Genomic DNA, 27,845 nt, shown 5'->3' on the forward strand with positions numbered 1-27,845 from the left:
GTTTCACAGGCTGTTGAGGCTGCCTCTGACCAAGAAGAGTTGCTCAGTGACGTTGTCTAGGCTTTCTGTGATAAAGAAGAGGTGCTCCGTAAGGTTGTCTAGGAAGTGAATGGCAACCATTGCCCAGAAGTTGAGCAAACAGGGTAGTGACTCCGAGGCCATGGGGGAACCCAACCAAATCAAACATTGTCTTCACATTTAAAACAATTTTAACATTTACGAGTTTTCAAAATGTCATGCTACATTGACCCATTGTTTTATGCCTCTGTTCTGTTTCAGTGCATTGCAGTACCTTCACACCCAGACCAAGGAGGTTTACAAGCAACCTAACAATGCTACTCAGAATGACTGGGAGTCTAGCACAGGCCCCAGCCCCAGCTCAACCCAGCCCCAGAAACAGAGGCAAGGGCAAGAACAGGAAAGCTCCTAATTTTAACAGTGACAACACCAAAAACGATAAGGACTTTGTTCCAGAAAATAAAGACTGAGGAGGAGGAAAGCGAGGATGAAGATATTCAAGAAGACTAAGACTTGGAGCTGAGGCACGCCAATGAAAGACCTTAGATTCAACGCATTTCCTGAGGTCTTGTGAGTACAGTTTTGTTTTAGCAGTAGATTGTGATACATAGACTTGCAGACAAACAGAGATATAGGAGGGATTTTGCCATCTAGATCAAATCAAATCACATTTTATTGGTCACGTACACATGGTTAGCAGAAGTTATTGCTAGTGTAGTGAAATGCTTGTGCTTCTAGTTCCGACAGTGCAGCAATATCTAACAAGTAATATCTCAAAATTCCACAACAGATACCTAAGGATGGAGAACAATCCACACAATTTTTTATGCTAACTACTAGCAGTTCTAAAAAATTGTTTTCAAACCTCCCCTGATTCAGAATATACCATTTTCATTGTCAAGGCATGCTTGGTTCAATGGCTATTGACGAGATATCTGAATATCCAGTATAAAACGAACTTTACACACAAATCTAAGTAAATCTAAGTAAAGGAAAATAATAAGAATATATACATATATGGATGAGCAATGACAAAGCGTCGTAGGCTAAGATGCAATACTGTATATTATGCAGTATATACACATGGGATGAGTGATGCAAGATATGTAAACATTATTGAAGTGCAGTGGCGTGCCGTGGGCCTGGGCCTTCAGTGAGGTCCTACACAGTCCCACCCGAATTAATCCACCTCTTATTACCATCATTATGATGCCATGGCTCTAGACACTATACATTTAGACAGAAACGCAGTATAAAACCAGGCGTTGCGTCACCTTGAAATTGACATTTTTATTCATAGAATTGCAGGGGAAGAGTACAATACCTTTTCATTGTGCAGCTCCGGTTGCCCTGCGCGCTTGTTCGTTGAGCTGTAGATCCACTCGGGTGTCCCCAAAAGTTTTCAAAAGCACCATTGCTTGTAAGTGCCCAGCCGTGTCTCATTGCTGCCTTGGTTAGACAACTCAAGCTTGCAAAGCCAGTGTGCCTCCAAACACCAAATCTATCACTTGCAAATAATAGGCATTCCCAGCAGTACAGTTTGCAGTGCTTCTCGGAGCCTGTGAGCCATTGTTGTACAGTCTATCTGTGCGTTTTAGCTCCACCAATAAGTACTTTTCTATCGACATGGAGGCTAATGCTGAAAGCCGAGTCTGTCCAGTAGCATTTCTGGAATACGTTTTGATTCGCTTTAAGGCCGAGAATGACCGCTCGACAGAAGCCGTGGACACAGGGATAGTCACTGTCACACATGCCAATGTGTAAAGTTGCCCCATGTCCTCATTCAGATTTTTCTGCTTAAGGAAATCAAGGAGATCAGAGGCACTTTTCCCTTCAAAATCAGTCATAGCATACATTACAGTCAGTTCTGTTTTGTTTTTAGCTTGGATAGGTCGAACAGTGTTCCGTGTCTCTCTGTTAAACTGGAGAAGGCTGTTTGCGGGATTTTTTTCCGGTAGGTCTGAAAGTGCTGGGGGTCCAGGAGGGAGAGAAACATACATTTTTCGTGGTCTTGAAACCTGTGTCGTATCTGGCAAATAATGTTGTCCAGAATATTGCTGTGGAGTTGTTGGTAGTATGTGAGAGGGTCTCCTTGTGCTGGGCCTCTGCGTGCGCTGGGTGAACTTGAGATGCACGCTGTGTCATCGTAGATTTGACTGAACCTGCGCCTCTCTCGCTCAATTGTAATAATAGGCATTCCCAGAAGTACAGTTTGCAGTGCTTCTCGGAGCCTGTGAGCCATTGATAGCGCTCGTAGTTGGAACTTTGAAAGTGGCGAACGAACCCCTTTCCCGCCTGTGACAGGCTTTGTAGCGTCGGCGTCGGGCGACCTCTCCTGACAATGTCTAACTTTTCTTGAAAAGTTTGTCTTGAGAATGGCGTTATAATTATATCCTTGACCAAATCGATATCTTCTCCTCCTTCCGCCATTGTGGGTTAAAAAAAACAGCTTAGTAGTACGCAAATTAATTAGTTTATCAAATTCAGTTTCCTAGGTTTGCATAGACCTGCCCATATAGGACCTGCCTCTCGATATTGGTAATCCAATCAAAAGACGTGCACGCACTACGCCTGCTAGCTGGCTCCTGTGTAACACTGGAACCAGCCAGCAGGCGTACAATAGCCAACTCTAAAGCTGATTGGTTGACACTACATTTTCATCTCCATTCACTTTAAGCTACAAGCGCCCGCACTGTTGATTCTGAAGGCCTGAGGGCAGATTTTAGACCCCTGGCAAAACATGATGGCTGAATATGATTGGATAAAAGATCTAACATAAAGACCAGCCCTCCAAATCTCAACCTGGGGCTGGAAGCAGTGCAACCAAGAGGAAAGCTATGAAGTGAAGAGTATAACTCTTACTCTGGGGAATAATTTAATACGTATTTGTGGGAAAATATATATATTTTTAAATTATATTCTGATGATGTTTAGGCCAGCAGAGAAGGCCTTGCTGGCCCTGACGGCCCACCACTGTTGAAGTGGCATTATTAAAGTGGCCAATGATTTCAAGTCTGTATGTAGGTAGCAGCCTCTCTGTGCTAGTGATGGCTGTTTAACAGTCTGATGGCCTTGACATAGAAGATGTTTTTGCATGTCTTGGTCCCAGCTTGGATGCACCTGTACTGATGAGCAATGATGATCTTTTTGGCCTTCCTGTGACATCGGGTGCTGTAGGTGTCCTGAAGGACAGGTAGTTTACCCCCGGTGATGTGTTGTGTAGACCGCACCACCCTCTGGAGAGCCCTGCAGTTGTGGGCAGTGCAGTTGCCGTACCAGGCGGTGATACAGCCCAACAGGATACTCTCAATTGTGCAACTGTAAAAGTTTGACGGTTGTAGGTGACAAGCCACATGACAAGCCACATTTCTTCAGCCTCCAGTTTGTCCGCGATGTGTACACGGAGGAACTTAACACTTTCCACTTTCTCCACTCCACTGCTATCCCGTCGATGTGGATAGGAGGGTGCTCCCTCTGCTGTTTCCTGGAGTCCACGATCATCTCCCTTGTTTTGTTGAAGTTGAGTGAGAGGTTATTTTCCTGACACCACACTCCTAGAGCCCTCAGCTCCTCCCTGTAGTCTGTCTCGTCGTTGTTGGTAATCAAGCCTACTACTGTTGTGTCGTCTGCAAACTTGAGAATTGAGTTGGAGGCGTACATGGCCACTCAGTCATGGATGAACAGGGAGTACAGGAGAGGGCTCCTCAGTGTTGAGGATCAGCACAGTGGAGATGCTGTTTCCTACCTTCACCACCTGGGGTCGGCCTGTCAGGAAGTCCAGGACCCAATTGCACAGGGTGGGGTTGAAACCCAGGGCCTCAAGCTTAATGATGAGCTTGGAGGGAACTATGGTGTTGAATGCTGAGCTATAGTCAATGAACAGCATTCTTACACAGGTATTCCTCTTGTCCAGATGGGATAGGGCAGTGTGCAGTGTGCAGTGTGATGGCGATTGCATCGTCTGTGGACCTATTGGGGCGGTAAGTAAATTGAAGTGGGTCTAGGGTGTGTCGTGTCTTGGACTATCATTAATGTGAAGACTGTTATAATATCAAATCAATTCTCTATGTGTAAATATTACATGATTAAACAAATCATGTAAACATTCATTCATTAACTGGGAAGTCAGAGCACCACGGGAAAATGTTGTTTAAAGAGTTACTATTTCCTTAATTGAACTCTGTTCAGACAGTTTCATATCTTATCGATTACAGTCACTTATTCATGTATTATTACCTCATCCATCATATACTGAATGTCACAAACCTAGCATAAATGATGAATCAGTGATATACCAATTGGATGAATTATTTATTTATTAACTAACTAAATAATCACACAGAAGTGCATATACGCACACAGGATAGGTTATACATTGGTTACTAACATGATAAAATTAAAAGTCCCTAGTGGACTAAACCGATATGACGGCTTGTTACACCAAATGAAAAGGGAGGGGCAGGTAAGAAAGAGCAGGAGAAAAAACAAAGGACTCCACTATCGTACGCACAACTAATAACTATGCTCACGGAAATGCTAATACTTTGCACATGAACATTCGGAAAAAATACAATTTACTTATTTACGTGTGTCTGTCTTTGCTGTCTCTCTGTTGAAAACACTCGATCCACCTGGGGAGTTTATTCGACAAAGTCTCTGGTTTGTCCACCAGAGATCAAAGTATTTTGTACTTTCTGTCTGTTATAATGGATACGTCAGGCGTACCAATGGTCGTTCAATAGGGAAATGTTCTCCAGAATGGATCTTTCAGAGTATCATTCGGTTGTTCGATAGGGAAGTGTTCTCCTCTCGTCCTCGGGCAAGTTTACTAAACTATTTCACATATACAACTGCAGACTGTAAATGTGTAGTCTTGTAGTTTTTTTAACCAGCTCCATGCTCTCTTTTTTCGTAATGTCTGTTCATGTGGGCGTGACCACTGACTTGGTTAAACCTTCATATGAAAAATAATTATCTCATTTATAAGGCAAACATCACATTACATATCATATCAGTTCCCAACATTTGGGTGTGACCCTGATCACTGGGAAATATACATATTCAGAGATACAGTTATGTTGTTATACTTCATGGGATCCCAAACTGTTTGGACGAAAGGAAATGTTTAATTCCCAAATCTGTTGATGTTGGAGTTTTGGGCGGGAGGACTTCCTTTGTTACTCAAAGGTTTCTTTCCCTCAATATTGCATGACAAGGAAGAGAAAGTTTCTGTAAGGTATTTACGACCGTCATAAAACGGCCAACTTCACCCCTCTTTCCCCTCTGTGGTGGAAAGAGGGTTCTGTAGAGCAGACCCACTGTAACCTGATCCTGGTGGAGGTGATATGATCCTTCACTAGTCTCTCAAAGCACTTCATGATGACAGAAGTGAGTGCTACGGGGCGATAGTCATTTAGTTCAGTTATCTTTACCTTCTTGGGTACAGGAACAATGGTGACCATCTTGAAGCATGTCGGGACAGCAGACTGGGATAGGGAGAGATTGAATATGCCCATAAACACACCAGCCAGCTGGTCTGCGCATGCTCTGAGGAGGCGGTTAGGGATGCCGTATGGGCTGGCAGCCTTGCGAGGGTTACCCAAGTCTTACCCAAGTCCTAACCCACGTTGGCAATGGAGAAGGAGAGCCCACAGTCCTTGGTAGTGGGCAGCGTCGCTGGCACTGTATTATCCTCAAAGAGGGCAAAGAAGGGGTTTTAGTTTGTCTGGAAGCAAGACGTGGGTGTCCATGACGTGGCTGGTTTTCCTTTTGTAGTCTGTGATTGACTGTAGACCCTGCCACATATGTCTTGTGTCTCAGCCGTTGAATTGCAACTCCACTTTGTCTCTATACTCATATTGTGCTTGTTTGATTGCCTTGCGGAGGGAATAAGCATACTGTTTATATTCGGCCATATTCCCAGTCTCCTTTCCATGGTTAAATGCGGTGGTTCGCGCTTTCAGTTTTGCGTGAATGCCACCATCTATCCACGGTTTCTGGTTAGGGTAGGTTTTCATAGTCACAGTGGGTACAACATATCCTGTACACTTCTTTATAAACTCACTCACCAAATCAGAGTATACGTCAATATTATTCTCTGAGGCTACCCGGAATATTTCCCAGTCAGCGTGATCAAAACCATCTTGACGCGTGGATTCCGATTGGTCAGACCAGCATTGAATAGTCCTTAGCATGGGTACATCCTGTTTGAGGTTCTGCCTATAGGAAGGGAGGAGCAAAATGGAGTAGTGGTCAGATTTGCCGAAAGAGGTTGGGGGGGCCTTGTATGCATCACGGAAGTTAGAGTAACAGTGGTTCAGCGTATTTCCAGCGCGAGTGCTACAGTCAATATGCTGATAGAATTTAGGTAGCCTTTTTCTCAAATTTGCTTTGTCAAATTCTAGGTCAGGTGTACAAAAGGAATTGAGTTCCTGTATGTTGTTACAGTTACACCATGAGTCATTAATCATGAAACATATTCCCCCGCCCTTCTTCTTCCCGGAGAGATGGGGGAGATGCACTGAGAATCCAGGTAGCTTTACTGACTCTGACAGTATATCCTGAGAGAGCCATGTTTCCGTGAAACAGAGTATGTTATAATCCCTGATGTCTCTCTGGAAAACAACCCTTGCCCTAATTTCGTTGACCTTGTTATCTAGGGACTGGACATTAGCTAGTAACATACTCTGAAGTGGAAGGTGGTGTGCGCGCCTCCGAAGTCTGACCAGAAAACCGCTCTGTCTTCCTCTTCTCCAGCAACGTTGTTTTGGGTCGGCCTCTGGGATCAGTTCAAATGCCCTGGGTGGTGCAGACAAAGGATCCGATTCGGGAAACTCATATGCTTGGTCAAGGTACTGGTAAGTTGACATCGCTTTTATATCCAATAGTTTTTGCCAGTTGTATGTAATAACGCTTAAGATTTTCTGGGCTGTTCATGTTAGAAATAATACATAGAAAAACAAAATACTGCAAAGTTTCCTAAGGACTAGAAGCGAGATAGCCCTCTATGTTGGCGCCATCTTATCAATGGCCAGTCTCTGAGACAAATGACAAACTAAATATGGACTTTTGGCTGACTTGTCTTGTTTTTCTTCTCACTCATTCAAGTCAAACCTGATACCATGGTAAAGGCTGCCAATCGACTGACCAACAACATGATGGGACCCATCTGGATGTGCACCAAAACCACCAAGAAGTTGTAAGTGGCTCACCTAAATATACACTGAGTGTACAAAACATTAGAAACATCTGCTCTTTCCATGACATAGACTGAACAGGTGAATCCTCCTGAAACTATGATCCCTAATTGATGTCCGCTGTTAAATCCAACCAGTGTAGATGAAGGGGAGGAGATGAAGGGGAGGAGTTAGAATCTATGTTCCTTTTTCCTTCTTTTTTTCGGAATACAACAGGATATAATGAGGACTACATGAAATATGTCTTGCATGTAATGGACTTTAAAAAAAGGACTGGTCTTGCGATATATTTAGGTTGTTTTCTCTTTGAATCCAATGAACTGAGCAGGCTGGGCTGACATGCTTATAGCATTGCTATGACTTTCTAAATATGTTCATTAATTTATAAGATTGTGCTGTTATTATTTCTATTAATATGATCTATTATTGTTACTATTTAATTTTTTTGAACAGTTTTCCATGTTATTTGGATTAGTTCTCGTAAGCACCCTCATAGATAATTATGTTATTATGCGACTGCCCATATTTCCCTCTGGCCAATGCCAATTGGAGGCCAAGGGTTTGCTTTAGTGTCATGAGTCAGGGCGATGGTCTGATGGTCTTAGTGACAACAGACCTAGATATGGGGATGTTTAGGACAATTTGAGATGGAATATTAGGACAATTGGAGGTTTACAAAGTTGCAGCTACAGAATGCTTAACAGTGCAAATTATTATGACACCACTATATGGACACTTAATCATCATGGTGCTTTTTAATGCTAAGTCTACAAACATTGGTTGTGGTAAGTATAATTGAAACGTGGGTATCATTATGGTGAGTGAGGAAATACATATAGCCAGTTATCATTTTAATGGCTTAGCAGATCATAAAAAAATATACATTTTTACAAGATGAAGAATATAATATCTATTGTTTACAGGAAACTCATTCTACAAATATAGATGCGGTTGGGTGGTAAAAGGACTGGGAGAAATACAGTTGAAGTCAGAAGTTTACATACACCTTAGCTAAATACATTTAAACTCTGTTTTTCACAATTCCTGACATTCAATCCTAGTAGAAAATACACTGTCTTAGGTCAGTTAGGATCACCACTTTATTTTAAGAAAGTGAAATGTCAGAATAATAGTAGAGAACAAATTATTTAAGCTTTTATTTCTTTCATCACATTCCCAGTGGGTCAGAAGTTTACATACTCAATTAGTATTTGGTAGCATTGCCTTTAAATTGTTTAACTTGGGTCAAATGTTTTGGGTAGCCTTCCACAAGTTTCCCATAATAACTTGGGTGAATTTTGTCCCATTCCTCCTGACAGAGCTGGTGTAACTGAGTGAGGTTTGTAGGCCTCCTTGCTCGCAAACGCTTTTTCAATTCTGCCCACAAATGTTCTATAGGATTGAGGTCAGGGCTTTGTGATGGCCACTCCAATACCTTGACTTTGTTGTCCTTAAGACATTTTGCCACAACCTTGGAAGTATGTTTGGTGTCGTTGTCCATTTGGAAGACCCATTTGTGACCAAGTTTTAACTTCCCAAATGATGTCTTGAGATGTTGCTTCAATATATACACATAATTTTATTTCCTCATGATGCCATCTCTTTTGTGAAGTGCACCAGTCCCTCCTGCAGCAAGGCACCCCCACAACATGATGCTGCTACCCCTGTGCTTCACAGTTGGGATGGTGTTCTTCTGCTTGCAAGCCTCTCCCTTTTTCCTCCAAACATAATGATAGTCATTATGGCCAAACAGTTCTATTTTTGTTTCATCAGACCAGAGGACATTTCTCCAAAAGTACAATCTTCGTCCCCATGTGCAGTTGCAAACCGTAGTCTGGATTTTTTTTTAAGGCTACTCCCTTGCTGAGCGACATTTCAGGTTATGTCGATATAGGGACTCATTGTACTGTGGATATAGATACTTTTGTACCTATTTCCTCCAGCATCTTCATAAGGTCCTTAGCTGTTGAACTGGGATTGATTTTCAGTTTTCGCACCAAAGTACGTTCATCTCTAGGAGACAGAACGCGTGTCCTTCTTGAGCGGTATGACGGCTGTGTGTTCCCATGGTGTTTAGATCACAAAGATCATGGCTACATTAGAAGTAGTGGATATATGGAGGTTGAAAAACCCTGAACTAGTGAGATGTACATGGAGGAGGCTTAATCAAGCTAGCCGTCTTGATTTCTTCCTAGTATCGTTCTTGATGGCATCAAACATTTTTAAAAGTATTAATAGAAGACCGAATGCGAGTTAACCACCATCTAATTGGCCTCCATTTAACTCTTACAGAATTTCCACGTGGATAGGGATGGATATTGGAAATGTAATCAAAGCCTATTGGATGACAATTTGTTCTTAACTAAGCCAAAGAATTCAGAATAGACTTTTTTTGCACAACATAGGTACAGCAGTTCCCCTTATTGTATGGGACACTTTTAAATGTACTTTTAGAGGCCATTAAATACAATACTCAGCATTAAAACAAAAGCAGTTTAGGTCAAAAGAGATTAGACTAATAAATGAAATAGAGGAAGTAACAGCGCAGGTACATGGTAATGGAAACTTATTCAGGAACTAAATGTAATGTATTACAAAAATAAAGCGAATTCGATGGAAAATTGTGAAAAATGCACAACATTTTACTTCAATTTTCAACATAGAAATTTTACCAAAGATAATTTACAGAAATTCGTTACAAATGGAGTTATCCATGATTCACCAAATTATATTTTGAAAGAGGAAGCAACATATTTTAAGCATATGTTTTCTGTTCAGTCTCCTCCATTTCCACTGAATAATGTTAACTGTAAGGATTTATTTCAGAATAATAATAATAATACTAATGTAAAATTAACAAATATACAGAAAGACCTGAATGAAGGCCAACATACAGAAGAGTAACTTTTTGAGGCAATAGAATCTTTTCAGTCTGGAAAAACACCAGGGCTTGACAGTATACCAGTAGAGGTATATCAGACCTTTTTTGATGTACTCAAAGATCCATTATTAGCATGTTTTTAATTACTCTTATTCAAATGGTAGACGTTCAGGTACTCAACAAGAAGGTCTGATTTCATTACTACTTAAACAGGGCCCAGGTGTTAAGTATAAAGATCCAGTCCATTTAAAAAACTGGAGGCCTCTAACACTTCAATGTTGTGATGTGAAAATCCTGGCGAAATGCATAGCACATAGAATATAAAAGATTTGATCAGACAGGTTTTTTACATGGATGATATATTGGAGATAATATACGACAACTACTTGAAACAATTGAACATTATGAAACCTTGAAGATACCAGGCCTGGTCTTCATAGCAGATTTTGAAAAGGCGTTTGATAAAGTACAACGAGACTTTATATATAAATGCCTGGATTACTTAAATTTTTGTAAATCTCTTATACAATGAGTTAAAGTTATGTACAGTAATCCCAAATGTAAAATAGTAAATAATGGTTACTTCTCAAAGTATTGAGCTTTTAAGAGGAGTAAAACAAGGCTGTCCGTCATCTCTATAACTGTTTATTATGGCCATTGAAATGCTAGTTATTGAAATTAGATACAACAAGGACATCAAGTGGTTAGAAATCCAGGGTATAAAAACAAAAGTGTGAATGTATGCCGATGACTAGTCCGCAATCTGGATCCCTGCACAGTTTCATTGAATATCTTGATCACTTTTCTAGCCTCTCTGGATTAAAACCTAATTATGAGAAGTGTACCATATTATCTATTGGATCGTTCAAAAATAGTGTTTACACTACCTTTTAGTTCACCATCCACCCATTTTATTGGTAAAGTAGACATACTTGGTATTCACATCTCAAAATATAAATTAGTTTTCTACAATTAATTTCAATAGAAAATTTGCAAAAATAGATATGATTCTGCAACCATGGAGAGGTAAATACTTGTCTATTTATGGAAAAATCACATTGATTAACTCTTTGGTCCTATCACAGTTTACTTACTAATGGCACTGCCTACTCCAAATTACTCATTTTTGTTAGTGTTCTAGGTGAATGGATAAGCCGGAGTCAGACGCAGGACACAGGTATGAGTAAAAATCGTAGCTTTTCTCAATATCAACAATGTTCCAACAAGGATAAACATAAATATCCAGAGCACATAAATGAAACCAGTTGACAACGACAATCATGCACGAAACAAAAGGGGAAAGCTGGTGACGTCGACCGCCGAACGCTGCCTGAACAAGGAGAGGGACCAACTTCGGCGGAAGTCATGACAATTTTTTATATGCTAAGACAGACAAACTTAAACGTGCCTATTTATATAATGGGGGCTAAAATAATGAAATATTAAAGCTTTAAACCTTTCACTAAAAGCTTCAGTCATACATAAGTTATACTTAAACCCAAAATGGTTCTCCAGTAGATTTTTAAGAAAGGCTCATCCTTTGTTCAAAATGTCCTTTTTGCCTTTATACAGATTACAACTTCTCATTACCGACTAATTGAAAATGAAATTATTTGAAGTATCGCCCTTTCTTCAACAAGCCATACAAATCTGGTTACAATTTCAGTTTTATCCTCCAGAAAATATAGAACAAATATTACAACAAATGTTATGGAGAAACTACAATATACTGATTTAATAAGAAAATGTTTAAAAATGTTATTATATTTATTACTGATATTATGAATAGAAACTGAGTAGTTATGTCACATGCAGCTATTGAAAATATATGTAACGGCTTTCTTCTGTGGACGAAGGATCGGACCAAAGCGCAGCGTGGTTAGTGTTCAGCATGTTTAATAAATACAAAACAACAAATGTGAAACACCGAAACAGTCCTATCTGGTGCATAGACACAAAGACAGAAGACAACCACCCACAAAACCCAACACAAAGCAGGCTACCTAAATATGGTTCCCAATCAGAGACAATGACTAACACCTGCCTCTGATTGAGAACCATATCAGGCCAAACATAGAAACGGGAAAACTAGACACACAACACAGAATGCCCACTCAGCTCACGTCCTGACCAACACTAAAACAAAGAAAACACAAAAGAACTATGGTCAGAACGTGACAATATATGGGAATATCTTCTCAATCCAGATTTACAACCGACTGCTTGCTTCACTACCACACAAATGGAGGGGGCAAGTGGAAAAAGAAGAAGGTAGGGAACTTGTTTGCCTACCATATATTAAACATAAAATTGTCTGAAAGGAACTGGCATAAATAGAAGAATATACCAGTTTCATTTGAGGACAAAAATGTTGACAGCTGCACCATACATGTTGCAAAATAAATGGGAAGAGATTTTCGATGTACCGATTCCATGGCATATGGTTTATGAACTGGTACAAAAAATGACACTTGTAGATTTTTCTGTGAAGAGACAGAATCAACAGATCATTTATTCTGGAATTGCCCTTATGTAGCTTGTTTCCGGTCACAGGTTCAGGATTGGTTAAAAAATCACAACATAAACTTAAAATTAACTTTACAAATAGCAGTGTTGGGCGATTTGGAAAGCCATAGTCAATAAATAATATAATAATACTCGTAGGAAAGGTTTTCATCTTTAACTCACAATCTGTGGATACTATACAATTAGAAAGGTTCAAAAGGTATGTAAAACGCCTCCAGGGTGGTGCAGTGGTTAAGGGTGCTGTACTGCAGCGCCAGCTGTGCCACCAGAGACCCTGGGTTCGCGCCCAGGACCTCCCCGTCGCGGCTGATTGCGATAGCTCCTTGGGACAACGCACAATTGGCCTAGCGTCGTCTGGGTTAGGGAGGGCTTGGCCGGTAGGGATATCCTTGTCTCATTGCGCATCAGCGACTCCTGTGGCGGGCCGGGCACAGTGCACGCTAACCAAGGTTGCCAGGTGTACGGTGTTTCCTCCGACACATTGGTGAGGCTGGCTTCTGGGTTGGTTGCACTCTGTTTTAACTAGCAGTGCGGCTTGGTTGGGTTGTGTATCAGAGGACGCATGACTTTCAACCTTCGTCTCTCCCGAGCCCGTACGGGAGTTGTAGCGATGAGACAAGATAGTAGCTACTAAAACAATTGGATACCATGAAATTGGGGTAAAAATATAAAAAATATTTTAAAAAGGTATGTAAAACATCACAGCACAATTGAAAAATATATGGCACATGGAAACCTAACGAGGGTGGTCTATGGTGATAGGTGGGATGGGCTGAGAGTGGCTGAGGATTGGGATTAAAGAGCTTAGGTTTGTAATGTATTGTTATGTGACTGCTTTATATAAAAGTACCATGTACTGTATGTCAAATGTGTATGCAAAATGTATATGTAAAATGTAAACTGAGCAAAAAAAAGACCCTGTCTTTCAAAGATAATTCGTAAAAAAATCTAAATAACTTCACAGATCTTCATTGTAAAGGGTTTAAACACTGTTTCCCATGCTTGTTCAATGAACCATAAATAATTACTGAATATGCACCTGGGGAACGGTTAAGGTCAAAGTTATGAAAACTTAGGACACTAAAGAGGCCTTTCTACTGACTCTGAGAAACACCAAAAGAAAGATGCCCAGGGTCCCTGCTCATCTGCGTGAACGTGCCTTAGGCATGCTGCAATGAGGCATGAGGACTGCAGATGTGGCCGGGGCAATGAATTGCCATGTCCGTACTGTGAGACGCCTAAGACAGTGCTACAGGGAGACAGGATGGACAGCTGATCGTCCTCACAGTGGCAGACCACGTGTAACAACACCTGCACAGGATCGTTACATCCGAACATCACACCTGCGGGACAGGTACAGAATGGCAACAACAACTGCCCGAGTTACACCAGGAATGCACAATCCCTCCATCAGTGCTCAGACTGTCTGCAATAGGCTGAGAGAGTCTTGACCGTGGGCTCGTAGGTCTGTTGTAAGGCAGGTCCTCACCAGACATCACTGGCAACAACGTCGTCTATGGGCACAAACCCACCGTCGCTGGACCAGACAGGACTGGCAAAAAGGGCTCTTGGTCGGATTCGTGTTTACTGTTGAAGGAATGAGTGTTATACCAAGGACTATATTCTGGAGCGGGATCGATTTGGGGGTGCAGGGTCCGTCATGGTCTGGGGTGGTGTGTCACAGCATCATCGGACTGAGCTGTGCGTTACAGGGAAGACATCCTCCTCCCTCATGTGTTTATCATCCTTCAGGCTCATCCTGACATGACCCTCCAGCATGACAATGCCACCAGCCATACTGCTCGTTCTGTGTGTGATTTCCTGCAAGACAGGAATGTCAGTGTTCTGCCATGACCAGCAAAGAGCCCGGGTCTCAATACCATTGGAAGAGTGGGGTAACATCTCACAGCAAGAACTGGCAAATCTGGTGCAGTCCATGAGAAGGAGATGCACTGCAGTACTTAATGCAGCTGGTGGCCACACCAGATACTGACTATCTATTTTAGTTACATGTCTGTGGAACTTATTCAGTTTATGTCTCAGTTGTTGACTCTTGTTATGTTCATACAAATATTTACACATGTTAAGTTTGCAGAAAATAAACCCAGTTGACAGTGAGAGGACGTTTATTTTTTTGCTGCGTTTATATGTAAAAATGTATGCATATGTAGAAGAAAAGCTGTAAAAAAAAATTGAAAAAAAATTGAAATATTTGTCCTCCGAAGAGGGGTTTAAAAAATTGTGGAACGCTTTCGACACCTTGTAGAGTCCATGCCCTGACGAATTAAAGCTGTCCTGAGGGCAAAAGCGGGTGCAACTCAATATTAGGAAGGTGATCCTACTGTTTTGTGCACTCAGTAGGGGGTGCTCAATGTAATTACATTATTCATATACTTTGTCAATGATTTAAAATCTAGATGACTGATAGGGGGTGCTGTGTTGAAGCCTCCGTGCCTCCATCTTGGCACTCTCTCACCATTGTAAAAAAAAAATACACTGCTCAAAAAAATAAAGGGAACACTTAAACAACACAATGTAACTCCAAGTCAATCACATTTCTGTTAAATCAAACTGTCCACTGTGAATGGGTCTTTGCTAAGTGGATATCTTCAGAGAAGGTTTGGCATTGCTTGTCAGACAGGAAGAAATATCAATACATTTTTGATTATTACATTATACTTGATCTTCTGGGGGGAAAAATCTGAATCTAACTCACGAAATATCAAGTAACCCAAGAATACATCAAATGTTTGGTATGTATTTCCCCTCCCAGTGAGGCTGAGAAGTACCTGCTGCAGGAAATGGGGTCTACAGCCTTCACCTTCTTCAGAGAGACAACTCCTCTGCACAAACTGAAGAGGTAGGTCCTGTGTAGCTCAACTTGTAATAGTGTGCTGCTAGCAACACCAAGGTCTTGGTGTGTCTGATGTTTACTGTTCACGTTTGAGTGCCTTCCCGCCCACCCTGAGCGCTGGGACATGCTGTTCTATATGGGTGTTCCGGTGTGGGCCATGGACTTGTGCCCCACCCCCGATGGCACCCCTGTCAGCCAGTACGCTGCCATCTACTGCTACAGAAACCTGGACTACCATTACAGGTTGAACACGCTGATTTGGGACAACTCCAGTACAACACCAGGTAGGAACCAGACAGGTAATAGGGGATCAGTGTAATATCATTTAGTCTCTTTTTCACTCCCAGTTCTCTTGATTTACTCTCTTTCTCCATCTACTATCTTCTTGGTCTTTCTCTCCCTTTTCTCAGGGCTATTTCCCCCCCATCTCTCTGTCTCCATCCCTATTCTCTCCCCAGTCCACTCCAATGTTGGCCCAGGATAAAGGCTTTGTGTGGAATGTGAAGTGGTGCCCAGGAGGAGCCTGGGAGCTGCTCACAACTAACAAGGTAGGAACAGAAGCACACAGAGACGCAGGGACATGTTACCCACATCATTAATACCTGTTTGGCACTGCATGATGACAGCTAAATCCTCAACATGACTGTGACAGAAAACCTCAAGACACTGAGCAAAATAAGAAATAATTAACTTTCTCCCCTCCCTCTCTGTCAGGCCCCTCACATGCCCAGACTGTGTCTCCTGGCTGCCTCCACGTCAGGTCACATCACCATCGACAGCCTGCCTCAACCCAACACACTGCAGGACCGCAGGAAACACACCGCTAAAGGTTAGCATGCTCATTTAACACACGATAGAACCTAAGCAACTTAAAATTAACACTCATATTAGTCATTTGTGACAGAATATTTACATGTAACAGATATATTAGCCATATCATTATGCCTGAATCAAACCTTATACTCTGGTGTTGTAGTTGCAATGTATGTGCTGCTCCAGAAGGGAGCAGTATTGTCATTCAACAGCCTGAGCTTGGTCCTGCAAAAAAGCTGGAAGTCTTTTTAAAATCAGTTTTCATGCTGCTCATTGAAGTCGCAATTGTAAAACAAATTCAAGTCAAATAAATTCATATTTGCTTCATCTTTGTGTTTCATGCAAGGGCACATCAAAATCATGTGTTGTTATTATTATTACATCATATAGACGGGTTAGCGGAGAACATCACAAAAACGATGTGCACGCTTCAATGGGGCAGAAGGCCATGTGTTGTTGTGATTCTGGATGGCCAGATAGTTACCAATAATGTCAAGAAACTGCCATGTGGGGAATCGTAAGTGGTTCGTTTCGCTTAGTTTTATCTTGTTCTTGATGCCATGCTTTGTTTTGAGGTATTTTGACTGCTGTCACGTCGATGCTACAATTTGCTAGCTAGCTAATCAATAACTGTAATGATGTATTTGAGAGGCAACAAATGCTCATTGTGCAACTTTATTTATGTTGTCAATAAACATTGGAGACAAAATATAGTTTACATGTCAATAATCTAAGCCAACCCGTCTGTTTTGCCCCATCGTTGCGCATGCATCGGTTTTGTTGCTAAACAACCAACCCATGTATGCCTGAGGCTATTTACTAGCGGAATTTTTGTATGATCCATATTCCATATCCTCTCCCTTGGGATCACATGATCTGTAACCAAGGGAATAGTCACTGGGCTTTCCCCCCACTGCATTGTTCTGCTGGTGCATGGACTCTCCACACCACGAACAGTGTATCCTCACACATCTATCAGTGTGTGTGCGCACATGCTCATCCTCCTATGACTTTCTATTCATCTCTGCAGAAGAGAGACCGATGGAGGGAGGTGATACAAAGAGTGGATTGTAGGATAAATAGATGGAGGCAGAGAGAGAAGAGAAAGAAAAAGAGACAATTGCTCGCCTGAAGTCATCCCTCACTGATTCTGCTCTCCAACCACATTCTGTCATCCCAAGCGGTCTGGTCTGTAAGGGCTCCCATTTCCCCCATTTACTGGAGTGTTCAAATCTGTCTACAAGACAATACACTCCAGAGTGCCATCCACATGTACTCCATAGCAGTATCAAACTCTGCATTACAGCGTGTTTATCATGAGGCACATATGTTTTACGAGACATCGATCTTCAGGCTGTGATCATTAATGCATTAAGCCCTAGGGTATCCATTCCCTCCATCGTAATGGATTCACAGGGTTTTAAAGGTGACAGTACTTGGCAGTACCAACAGTTATAATAGATAGATTAGGGATGTAATATGATGCCACCGCTCTTTTCTACAGTCTACTACTCCCTTATGAGCCTCATCAGCCTCGGGGCAGTGTAATAAAGACTTTGGCCATTGGGTTGATGACATGTTTATCTGGTCCATCCATCATTTACACTAGAAAATTCTTGCCGCATCCCTCACAGTTTTGGCAACTTAAAGTCAGTTTGAATGCATATTCTAATTAGACTATTCAAACAACAACAAAAAAATGAACCATTTCAGCAGGAAACAGTCAAACTACACACACTGGTACACACACACAAAGGGCAGACTCTCTCCAGGAGATAAGAGCAGCACTGCAGAGAGAGTCTGATTCATGAACTTGGAGGTTCTTTTGTGCAGATCCTTTTTAGCCTTTTTTTCTCTCTATAACATCAGTCGTTATTATCGATCCGCATCAAAGGTTTTAGGTCTGTAGGATCACAGCTTTAGGTGTTTGTCAGCCTTATATAGACAGCTCAGAAAGCTGCAGACATCTTTTGACCATGGGTTTAGAATGCTCCCTTCAGTATATCAGGTATATCACTTTTATGGTGCGCTTTTTTTGAGCAGTTTGTGGATGCAGCATTGCGTTTTTTCTTTTTTCACAGCCTAAAATTCCTGACTGTTCTTTTCCTCTTTTAGTGCCCTTTCTATCCAGTTAATAGTTTTCTGCCTCATTGTACACAGTTCCTTTCACAGCAGCCTCCCACTCGCCCAGGCTCAGAGCTGGGGGATGGAGAGATTACAGTACATGCCATGGTCAGTGCCCTGGGAGGTTACATTGAGGTTTTGGACTGTTGAGGGAACATTGGGCTCTGTCTAGCCATCCTTCATGTCCTGCCAAGACCTCTTCTGGGAGAGCCTAGCTGGGTCACTAAGCTGAACTATGACCCCCTCCCCTTTAGATTCACAGCGGTCAGGGCAGCCACACCTGAGGGACGAGTGACATGTAGGGCCCCTGGTGCTGCCTGTATGGAGGGCCAGGTGTGAGGCTAAAATAGAAATCGGGAGAGGGAATGTGGAGAATTTACTCTACATGGAGCTAGAGAGAGAGGGGAGAAATGGGGGCTTTTAACAGACTGATAGGAAACCTACCACGGTGGCTGGATGAAATGCAAATGAGTTCATCAAAATCCCATTCTGTAATGCCATCACTGTAATTTACTGATGATGTGAGCCAGCCTTGTCTCTGTGCAGAAGTGAGATGGTTAAGGGTTCAGAAGCATGTGCACGTGAGTGTGTGCTCTCCGTCTGATAAACTGTTTTGGGCAGATAATTATAAATAGCTTTTGGTGTGCGTGAGAGTACCAGTAAAAAAAAAAAACCTGGTGGGTGAAAACAAAGAACCTGTCTCCTTCTCGCTCAATGGAGATAATTTAGTTTCCATTAGACAAGGATCTATAATTGAAATGACAAAGAAGATGCATCGCGACGCAGTTATTAGTGTTGGAAGGCATACATTTCAGTCCAGTACCTGACACCGTTCTCCCTCAGACCTGTCACTCACATTGGCCTAAATCAGCCTATGGGGAAGGGAGGATGCTGGGATTGGGGAGGTGTGGGTGGAGGGGGCGATGGTGGGGTTGCGGGGACAGTGAGGCACGATGCTTTATCGACCTCATCGACCTGTAGGGGGGTGGGTGCAGAGGTGGACTGCTCAATGTGGAGACTAATGGAAGACCTGAAATCCCCCAGAGATTAACACTACTCTGTCGGACACCCATCCATGGCCGTATTCCTCCTGTTAGCTATGAAGTGCTATTAGCATTTCTCCAGTATTGTACATACAGTGTCCATGTCCTTGTATCTATCTAACCCCATGCTGTTATTACAGATGGACAAGTAGGGCCACGTTTTCTCAGTGATTGAACAGCCCTGGGCCCTGACTTTGCACATCCATATCACAGAGTGGTCAGACACGGCCTGGGATTCTGACGGCTAGCCGATTCCATCTTAAATGACAGACTGGCTTTGGAGAGGGACTGTGATTCCTCAGCTCCATGTCTCTCTCTCCCTGTCTCAGTGCTATCTGACTGCACTGACTGCAGGGTGAATAAGAGTTGAATTAGATGGTGTGTGTGTGTTCGCATGCCAAATAGCCAAGTTTGTTTAATTACAGTCAGTAATAAATCTGTGTTCATGTATTGAGTTATAATCTTCCCATCAATAATCATATAGAGTTAATAAAGACTATTTATGTGTTTCCCAATAGGTGGAGCCAGACCAGCACTGATGATCTGCCAGGTAGGCTAATATCTGTTCTCTCATCCTCACACAAAAGACTACAGCTGTATGGAAAGTTGAACTGCAATCTTCAACTCTCAGCAATTCTGAGAAAGAGAAAACACTGTCCAGCCACATGCACACAATGTTTTATTTTAATCTTATGACATGCTTGTCCTGCTGATGTGTACACATCTCATTATTATCCTTCCATGTGTGTCTGTAGGTGCATGGTGTGATCACCCTGAAGAGAGGCTCCCTCCAGGCCAACCATGATGAAAAGAATAACCAGGTCCTCTCCACGGACTGGCTGCTGGCTTCTATGATGGTACTCAACAACACTGCAGCCTTCTGTACATCTGTGGCTCATTGATTGATTGTTATTCATTTAATCAAGGATTGGTAGCGATTCGGTGGGGTTACATGTAGTCTAGAAGTACTAGTATGATTCTGTTCAAACTAAATTTGGCACTCACTTGAGTAAACATTGGGTTATGAGCCCCATTCTTATAGTCAGTGTGGTTGACAGACATGTCTGGGTTTTTGTGTACATTATACATTGTTCTAATCTTTCAGCTGTAGTACATGTCCTGTTGTCTTTACCCTGCAGGTACAGTGGCCCTGTGGGACCACTCCTTTGCCCTCTACCCCTACCACTGCTTTGTCGCCCATGACAACGCCACCTGTGCCCTCAGCTTCTGCCACGCATCCAGGTAAATGGCAAATCACAACGAAGGACTCAAGGACCTGTCTCAAACCACTAGTTGAGGCTCAAAGTCACCCTAGGATCACAACCAACTGCACTGCAGTTGTAGCAATAAGCCCATATGCGGTATGACTTACATTATCAGACTGAGACCCAGGGAGGTAGGCTACATTACTGCCTGCATCGGAGCAACCAACCAACCATTGTCATTCTGAACATGTAGCCTTGTTTTCATCTCCAACAATCCAATATGGCCGTGGACTGTAAAAAGCAGTGACCATCCGACTGTGAGCGCCACGCTGCACCTAGCAGCTGTCTGCGTCTGCTGTAGGGCAGACACACACCGTCACGCACACATCTTTAATTAAACACTTATTTACCCCTGTAGTAAAGTCTAAAAGAACTGTAGCCTCCCGGGCCATGCATCTCCTGTGTAACAGAGCAGATAAATCTAATTAGCTAGAAGAGTTAAAGGCTCTGTGATCCCCATCTCATCTCACTCCTCAGTCTGCTGCATACTGAACAACCACCAGCAGCTTAAAGCACCAGGGTTATGTGTGAGGTTAATCTTTATTAGAAAGCTGTAAAGATATCAGGAGTCACGGGTTAGAGTATAACATTGATAGGCCATAACAGCAGTTTTTTTTTTTTATAGTCTATGGGCTGGTGTTGTCGAGGCACTTGGGGCCCCGCTCTGGGTCGTTTGGCAAGGAGCAGGCATCCATCTTATCTGTCTGGCTGGGTTTTAATTGGGGCCGGGAAGATGCCAGTTTCGCGATACTCATTAGTATCGTGGCAGGGAAACAAAACGCGAAGTGGATTTAACTTCTTGAGGGAAAACAGCCCTAATGTTGGAAATATACATCATTATGTTGTCATCCAGAGTCACATGTATTTATTTTCCACAATATTTGACAAACAGCAGGTTTTTAAATGACCAAACAGTATGATCTGCTTCGTTTTTTTCATTTTTGCCATGGAAAAAAATATTGCGACAATGGTATCGTCCCTGGGCAGGCAGACTGGAGCGGTCCACTCCCACCTTTTCATCCTCCTTCATTTCCCTCCATCTTATATCCACCTTTTCTACTCTCCATTAGCTCCCCTGTCCTCCCTCCTGTTCTATTACTTTTTCTTTCCTCTCCTCCCCTGTCCTCTCCTTATCCCCTCATATCTTCTCCCCTCTCCTCTGCCCATCCCTCTCTATAGACCTCATGGTGATGGTGGGGGATGATAGGAGGGTAAAGATGTGGGACCTGAGGAGGACCTGGGAGCCCTGACAGTCCTTCAAGCTCTTCTTCTCTACTGAGACGGCCTGGCCCCTGCACTGGCCTGGGGTCTCCATCTCTCAGGAGAGTACCTAGGCTACTTGTCTGGGGTCTCCATTTCTCTGGAGAGTACCTACGCTACTGGCCTGGGGTCTCCATCTCTCAGGAGAGTACCTAGGCTACTGACCTGGGGTCTCCATTTCTCAGGAGAGTACCTACAGTGCCTTGCAAAACTATTCACCCCCTTGGCATTTTTCATATTTTGTTACATTACAACCTGTAAGTTTTATTTGGATTTCATGTAATGGACATACACAAAGTAGTCCAAATTGGTGAAGTGAAATTTAAAAAATAACTTGTTTAAAAAAACAAAACAATTTATTTTTACAGAAAAGTGGTGCATGCATATGTATTCACCCGCTTTGCTATGAAGCCCCTAAATAAGATCTGGTGCAACAAATTACCTTCAGAAGTTACATAATTAGTTAAATAAAGTGCACCTGTGTGCAATCTTAGTGTCACATGATCTGTCACATGATCTCAGTATATATACACCTGTTCTGAAAGGCCCCAGAGTTTGCAACCCCACTAAGCAAGGGGCACCACCAAGCAAGAGGCACCATGAAGATCAAGAAGCTCTCCAAACAGGTCAGGGACAAAGTTGTGGAGAAGTACAGATCAGGGTTGGGTTATAAATAAATATCTGAAACTTTGAACATCCCATGGAGCACCATTAAATCCATTATAAGAAAATGGAAAGAATATGGCACCACAACAAACCTGTCAAGACAGGGCCGCCCACAGAGGTTCACCTTCCAGCAGGACAATGACCCTAAGCATACTGCTAAAGCAAAACTTGAGTGGTTTAAGGGAAACATTTTAATATCTTGGAATGGCCTAGTCAAAACCACCTTTCTTGTGTTGATTGGTCTACCTTGGTATTTCTGCAGAGCCTGTCTATATCTGATTGGCTAAACAGCTGTGACTGCAGACATGGTGGGAGTTTGATCATGATCCCACTACCCAACCTATTCAACAACCCTTGCTACCTCAAACAATTCATTGAGAGCAGATTTGTGTGTACCTTTTCCGCCCCTGCCTCACACCACACACCGATATCTTCCAAAATACACTGACTTGCACAACAATGAATACAGTATGAATGCTAATCAAAAAAGGTACATGTCAGTGGAGGCTCCTTAGAGGAAGGGGAGGACCATCCTCCTCAGTAAATTGAATAAAAATAAAAATGGTGAAACATTAAAGTGATCCTTTTTAGATAAAACTATACTAAATACATTGACATGTAATCAGATAATTGATTAAAACACACTGTTTTGCAATGAAAGTCTGCAGTAGCCTCAACAGCACTCTGTAAGGTAGTGTCCGTCCTCCTCTGGGTACATTGACTTCAATACAAAACCTATGAGGCTCATGGTTCTCACCCCCTTCCAGTGGGGTAACTGCCTTGCTCAGGGGCTAAACGACAGGGGCTAAACGGCTAAACGACAGATTTTTACCTTGTCAGCTCGGGGATTCAATCCAGCAACGCTCTAACCACTAGGCTATCTGCAGTTAATGAAAATACTTTCTATAGGGGGGAACACTCACCGCCTGTCTTAATCTCACTCTCACAGCTGCTTTGGATCTGCTATGTGTAACTCTGTGTTGTCTGTTCACACTGCTATGCTTTATCTTGGCCAGGTCGCAGTTGCAAATGAGAACTTGTTCTCAACTAGCCTACCTGGTTAAATAAAGGTGAAATAAAAAATCAAATCAAATAAAAATAGATGTACACAGTAATTATGACAACTTCCGGAGGACATCCTCCAAACTGTCAGAGCTCTTGCAGCATGAACTGACATGTTGTCCACCCAATCAAAGGATCAGAAAATGAATCTAGTACTGAAAGCATAAGATACAGCCAGTTAGCACTGCAGTGCATAAAATGTGGTGAGTGTTTAACTCAGAGAGAGTGAGAGACAATAGTTAAAAAGTTTTGAACAAACTTTTTTTTTTTACTTAGCTAGCGAATGCAGCTAGCTAGTTTAGCCTACTCAAACACCCGGCTCAAACAGAAAGGGATGCTATGTTACCTAAGTGGCTATGGCTATCCAACACTGGAACTCTTACAAGTTAAGCTTTTGGTTTTATTCATTTATTGCCATGGGAGCCCGCCGGTGTAACTGCTAAACTGCTTGCTTACAGATTACTCAAATTTGACTCTCTACCTGTGTAGCTACTTTGTAATCTTTCATTCGTAGGCTAGGTTGTAGCAACCTCATGATGGGTATAGGGAAAATTTGAGTATCACATAGTAGCCTAAAGCTAGCCATGTTATATTGAGCTGTGTGAATGGCAAATGAATAATGGAAGTACTACTTCCACTAACATGACATTGACATGGTGGGACATGTTAGAACAGAGGGAGTAAGGGAAAGGGGGATACCTAGTCAGTTGTACAACTGAATGTCTTCAACTGAAATGTGTTGTCCGCATTTAACCCAACCCCTCTGAATCAGAAAGGTCCGAGGGGGCTGTCTTAATTGACATCCACGTCTTCGGGCTCCCGGGGAACAGTGGGGTAACTGCCTTGCTCAGGGGCTAAACAACAGATTTTTACCTTGTCAGCTCGGGGATTCAATCCAACAACACTCTAACCACTAGGCTATCTGCAGTTAATGAAAATACTTTCTATAGTGGGGAACACTCACCGCCTGTCTTAATCTCACTCTCACAGCTGCTCTGGATCTGCTATGGTGAGTGTGCATGCTCATGTGTGTGTGTGGGGGGGTACTCCACTCAATGTCTTTTAGAGAGCAACATTTAGAGAGCACTGAGATGAGATCAGTGAGTGGCTGACTGACTGAGGTAGAGTGGCAGTGAGGGGACAGTATTTTTGCCATGCTTATTGTTAACCTTTGACTCTCTCACTTTGTGATTGTCTCAGCTGTCTGTTCCTGCTACATCACAGCACAAACATATTTGGCTGCTTGTGTGTGTTATACCATGGAGTATTACAAATGTGTTGCAAAATGTTTTTGCTTTTTCGAGATATGTGCACACAACTGCCTAAACTCTGCATTGTAGCGAATTGTATGTGTGTTGTTATGTGTGTCAGGACCCGCCTGCAGTCCCTGAGCAACCGGTGCCACACACCAATACACGCACCCAGTGTGTTTGTATACGCAGCGTGGCTTGCTAGGCCGACAGATTTATTAGATTAGTCTCAGACACACCTGAGTAAACTGGAGGGTCCAGGGAGCATCTGCAAACGCTCTCCCTGCTCACAATTGTGGCGTTGGTTTCCACAACAAATCAGCAGTGGCCCCTAGTGACAGCCTGCTCCCGGGTTAGGACTTTAAGTGTTGCACCCTTCATTCATTCATTTAAGAACCACCATCCATCCTTCCCCTTTTCCCTCTCCAGCCCTCCTCTCTCTAGGGCTCCTCCATCTGTTACCCTGCCTTCCGCTCCACCGACCCTGTCACTGCCCCACACACACACACACACCACTCATGAGTCTCCCAACGCAGCATAGCCATGGGGCCATGGCCTTCTAAGCACAACCATTACCCACAGCTCACCTGGCTAGGGCCCCCTTACCTCTGGTGTGTCACCTCACTGGGACAGTAAGGGATTAAGGTGAGGGCAGGAAGCTCTTTATTCCTATTAACTTAAAGCTCCTCTCACTCAACCCCTGAGAGGAGAACTACCCTAGCCTCAATCTGTCTCCCCTTCTCTCCAGTGTGGGAAACATGCTAGGGTAAGGTTCACTATTTCACAAAGTTCAGAGGTATAGGCCAGGGAAGATGAGGTGTATTCATGCTGAGCGAGAAGAAAATTAATCTTACTTTTAGTTTATGATACAGTAGTATATAATAGCTTTTTTTATTTTGTGATGTTTTAGCCTGTAATCAGACTCGATTGAACTCTTTTTCTTCCAGAGGACATTTAAGAATGTCCAGAACTAAGCTCCTTTTGAAACACATGCAGGCTGCAGAGACCACATGGAGACTAAGCCTGGACCTGATGCCTTTGGCTTCACTAACCAAGGTGAATCTAATACTGCCTAATATCACAAAACCAAACAACTCTTCCATAGTAATGTTCTTCATTGCTGGAGCGGCCAGGCTGAAAGCTGTGTGAATGTGATCTATGTGACTGAAGTTATCATCAGAAGACCCCCCCCCCCGGTCTGCATTAGGCTCAGCTGGGATATAGGGAGGAGAGGAGGAGATACTCTCAGATGACCAGGCAGAAATAAAGATAGACACAAAGTAATGAGCTGTAAAATGAGGAAAATGTCACCCTGGGCCTCAGTGGAGAGATGGGGGGGATGAGAGGACAATAGAGTGCTATAGTCATGATGCGTGGTGTCTGGGTCGTGACAGATAGAGTGATGGAGATGAGCGGTGCTCTCCCAAGTGACACAGGGGAGGGGAGCGGGTGGGGACACTAGTCATCAAGGCACAGTCATATCTTAAACTAGCTCGTTTTACCACTGAGCCTTCTGTCTTAGTTTAAATGCAATAATTGTCATGTGTGCTCCCTCTCCGGCCTCTAGGTCACCAGGCTGCTCGTTATTGCGCACACCTGTCGACATCGGTACACTTGCATCAGCGCATAATGACACTCACCTGGACTCCATCACCTCCTTGATTACATGCCCTAGATATGCCACTCCCTTTGGTTCCTTCCCCAGGTGTCAATGCTTCTGTTTCAGTTTCCCGTCTGTACGTTGGTCGTGTTTCTTGTTTTGTATTATGTTTCATTATTAAATGATTCACTACCTGAACTTGCTTCCCGACTTACAATAATGTAGGCCTAGTGCTATAACAGTGATAGCAACCCATAGATTGGTCATGGAGCCAGTCACTCTAGCTTAGTGTTAGATCTTGACCATGTAGGGAAGCAGAGACTGTGGATTAAGCAAATAATCTGATTGTAATCGATTGACTGGGTAAAGAGTTGCACTGGAGCTCAACACTGTCAGGATGTGTTAGCCCTCTGACTAAACTCTGACAGTCATGCCTTCCGAGACCATGCCTTCAGAGACCATACTTTCAGAGACCACAGCTGGCAATTTGGTTGCATTAACGGGATAGACTCAATCTCTACTGTCTCTCAAGCACTGTTCTTTATTGGTACTGTATAGAGCAGTTAGATTCAGCTGCGGGACCATTTTTTTCCTTGAGCGAATGGTCGTGGGCCAAAACAACATAATTGCAAATAATTTGTAGACTGCAAATTGACTGCAAGAAGCCCAAACATGTATCATATTTGACTAAAACATAATAATTTACAACTTTATGAACATTTGTATACGATCACGTGTCTCTCTTATGTGTGGGAATACTTGGGTACAGATTTCTTAAATTAAAATCACTTGGAGCTGATTTTCTGGTGTTTTTACAGTATTTTATGTCCAACAATGATAATTAAACAAAAAAATATATTTTTTTTAAACTTAGAGGGCCAAATAAAACCACCACCAGTTGGGGAAGCCTGGTATAGAGGTTGACAGGTTTTCCCTTAATCCCTCATCTCTGTGTACATGTTTGGTATGTTTTAGCCTGTGAGGGATATTTCTAGTTGTGGATGTGTGACTGTTGAATTGAGGACATAATTTCTCCTTGAAAGGACAAATATAATATGGTCATTTTTATGCAGTTGACTTAGTCGCCCATGTAGGAATAAAACCTACAGGTCTGGCGTTGCAACCATACAACTGAGCCATCTCATCAACATAAATCATCATCCCAGTGTGCGTTGACTGTTCTCACCCTGTTCCTCTCTGTAGATCAGTATCAACCCCAGCCTGTGTGCCTGGAGCTGGGTGTTGTCTGCGGGCCAGGCAGACCTGGTGAGAGACCACTGCCTCAGG

General features: G+C 42.7%; 1 protein-coding gene across 2 annotated transcripts; it reads left to right on the forward strand.

The window, feature by feature from the left end:
- On the forward strand, positions 1–27,234 carry LOC121846505 (general transcription factor 3C polypeptide 2-like). 2 transcript variants are annotated; one of them, XR_006083394.1, is made up of 12 exons: positions 1–143; positions 280–588; positions 6,775–6,875; positions 7,126–7,216; positions 15,395–15,759; positions 15,934–16,023; positions 16,190–16,304; positions 19,974–20,005; positions 20,211–20,312; positions 20,595–20,697; positions 25,906–26,014; positions 26,526–27,234. XR_006083394.1 is itself a non-coding variant. In XM_042321730.1 (11 exons), the coding sequence occupies exons 6-11, from the start codon at positions 15,943–15,945 to the stop codon at positions 25,914–25,916; spliced, it is 444 nt and encodes a 147-aa protein (XP_042177664.1). In that variant the 5' UTR covers positions 1–143; positions 280–588; positions 6,775–6,875; positions 7,126–7,216; positions 15,395–15,759; positions 15,934–15,942; the 3' UTR covers positions 25,917–26,162. The 2 variants fall into 2 exon arrangements, 1 of the variants encoding a protein (XP_042177664.1); XM_042321730.1 differs by lacking the exon at positions 26,526–27,234 and having other exon boundaries at positions 25,906–26,162.
- Positions 27,235–27,845: the final 611 nt, after the last annotated feature.

The sequence above is a fragment of the Oncorhynchus tshawytscha genome, linkage group LG05 (genome assembly GCF_018296145.1).
Source record: "Oncorhynchus tshawytscha isolate Ot180627B linkage group LG05, Otsh_v2.0, whole genome shotgun sequence".
Lineage (NCBI taxonomy): Eukaryota > Metazoa > Chordata > Actinopteri > Salmoniformes > Salmonidae > Oncorhynchus > Oncorhynchus tshawytscha.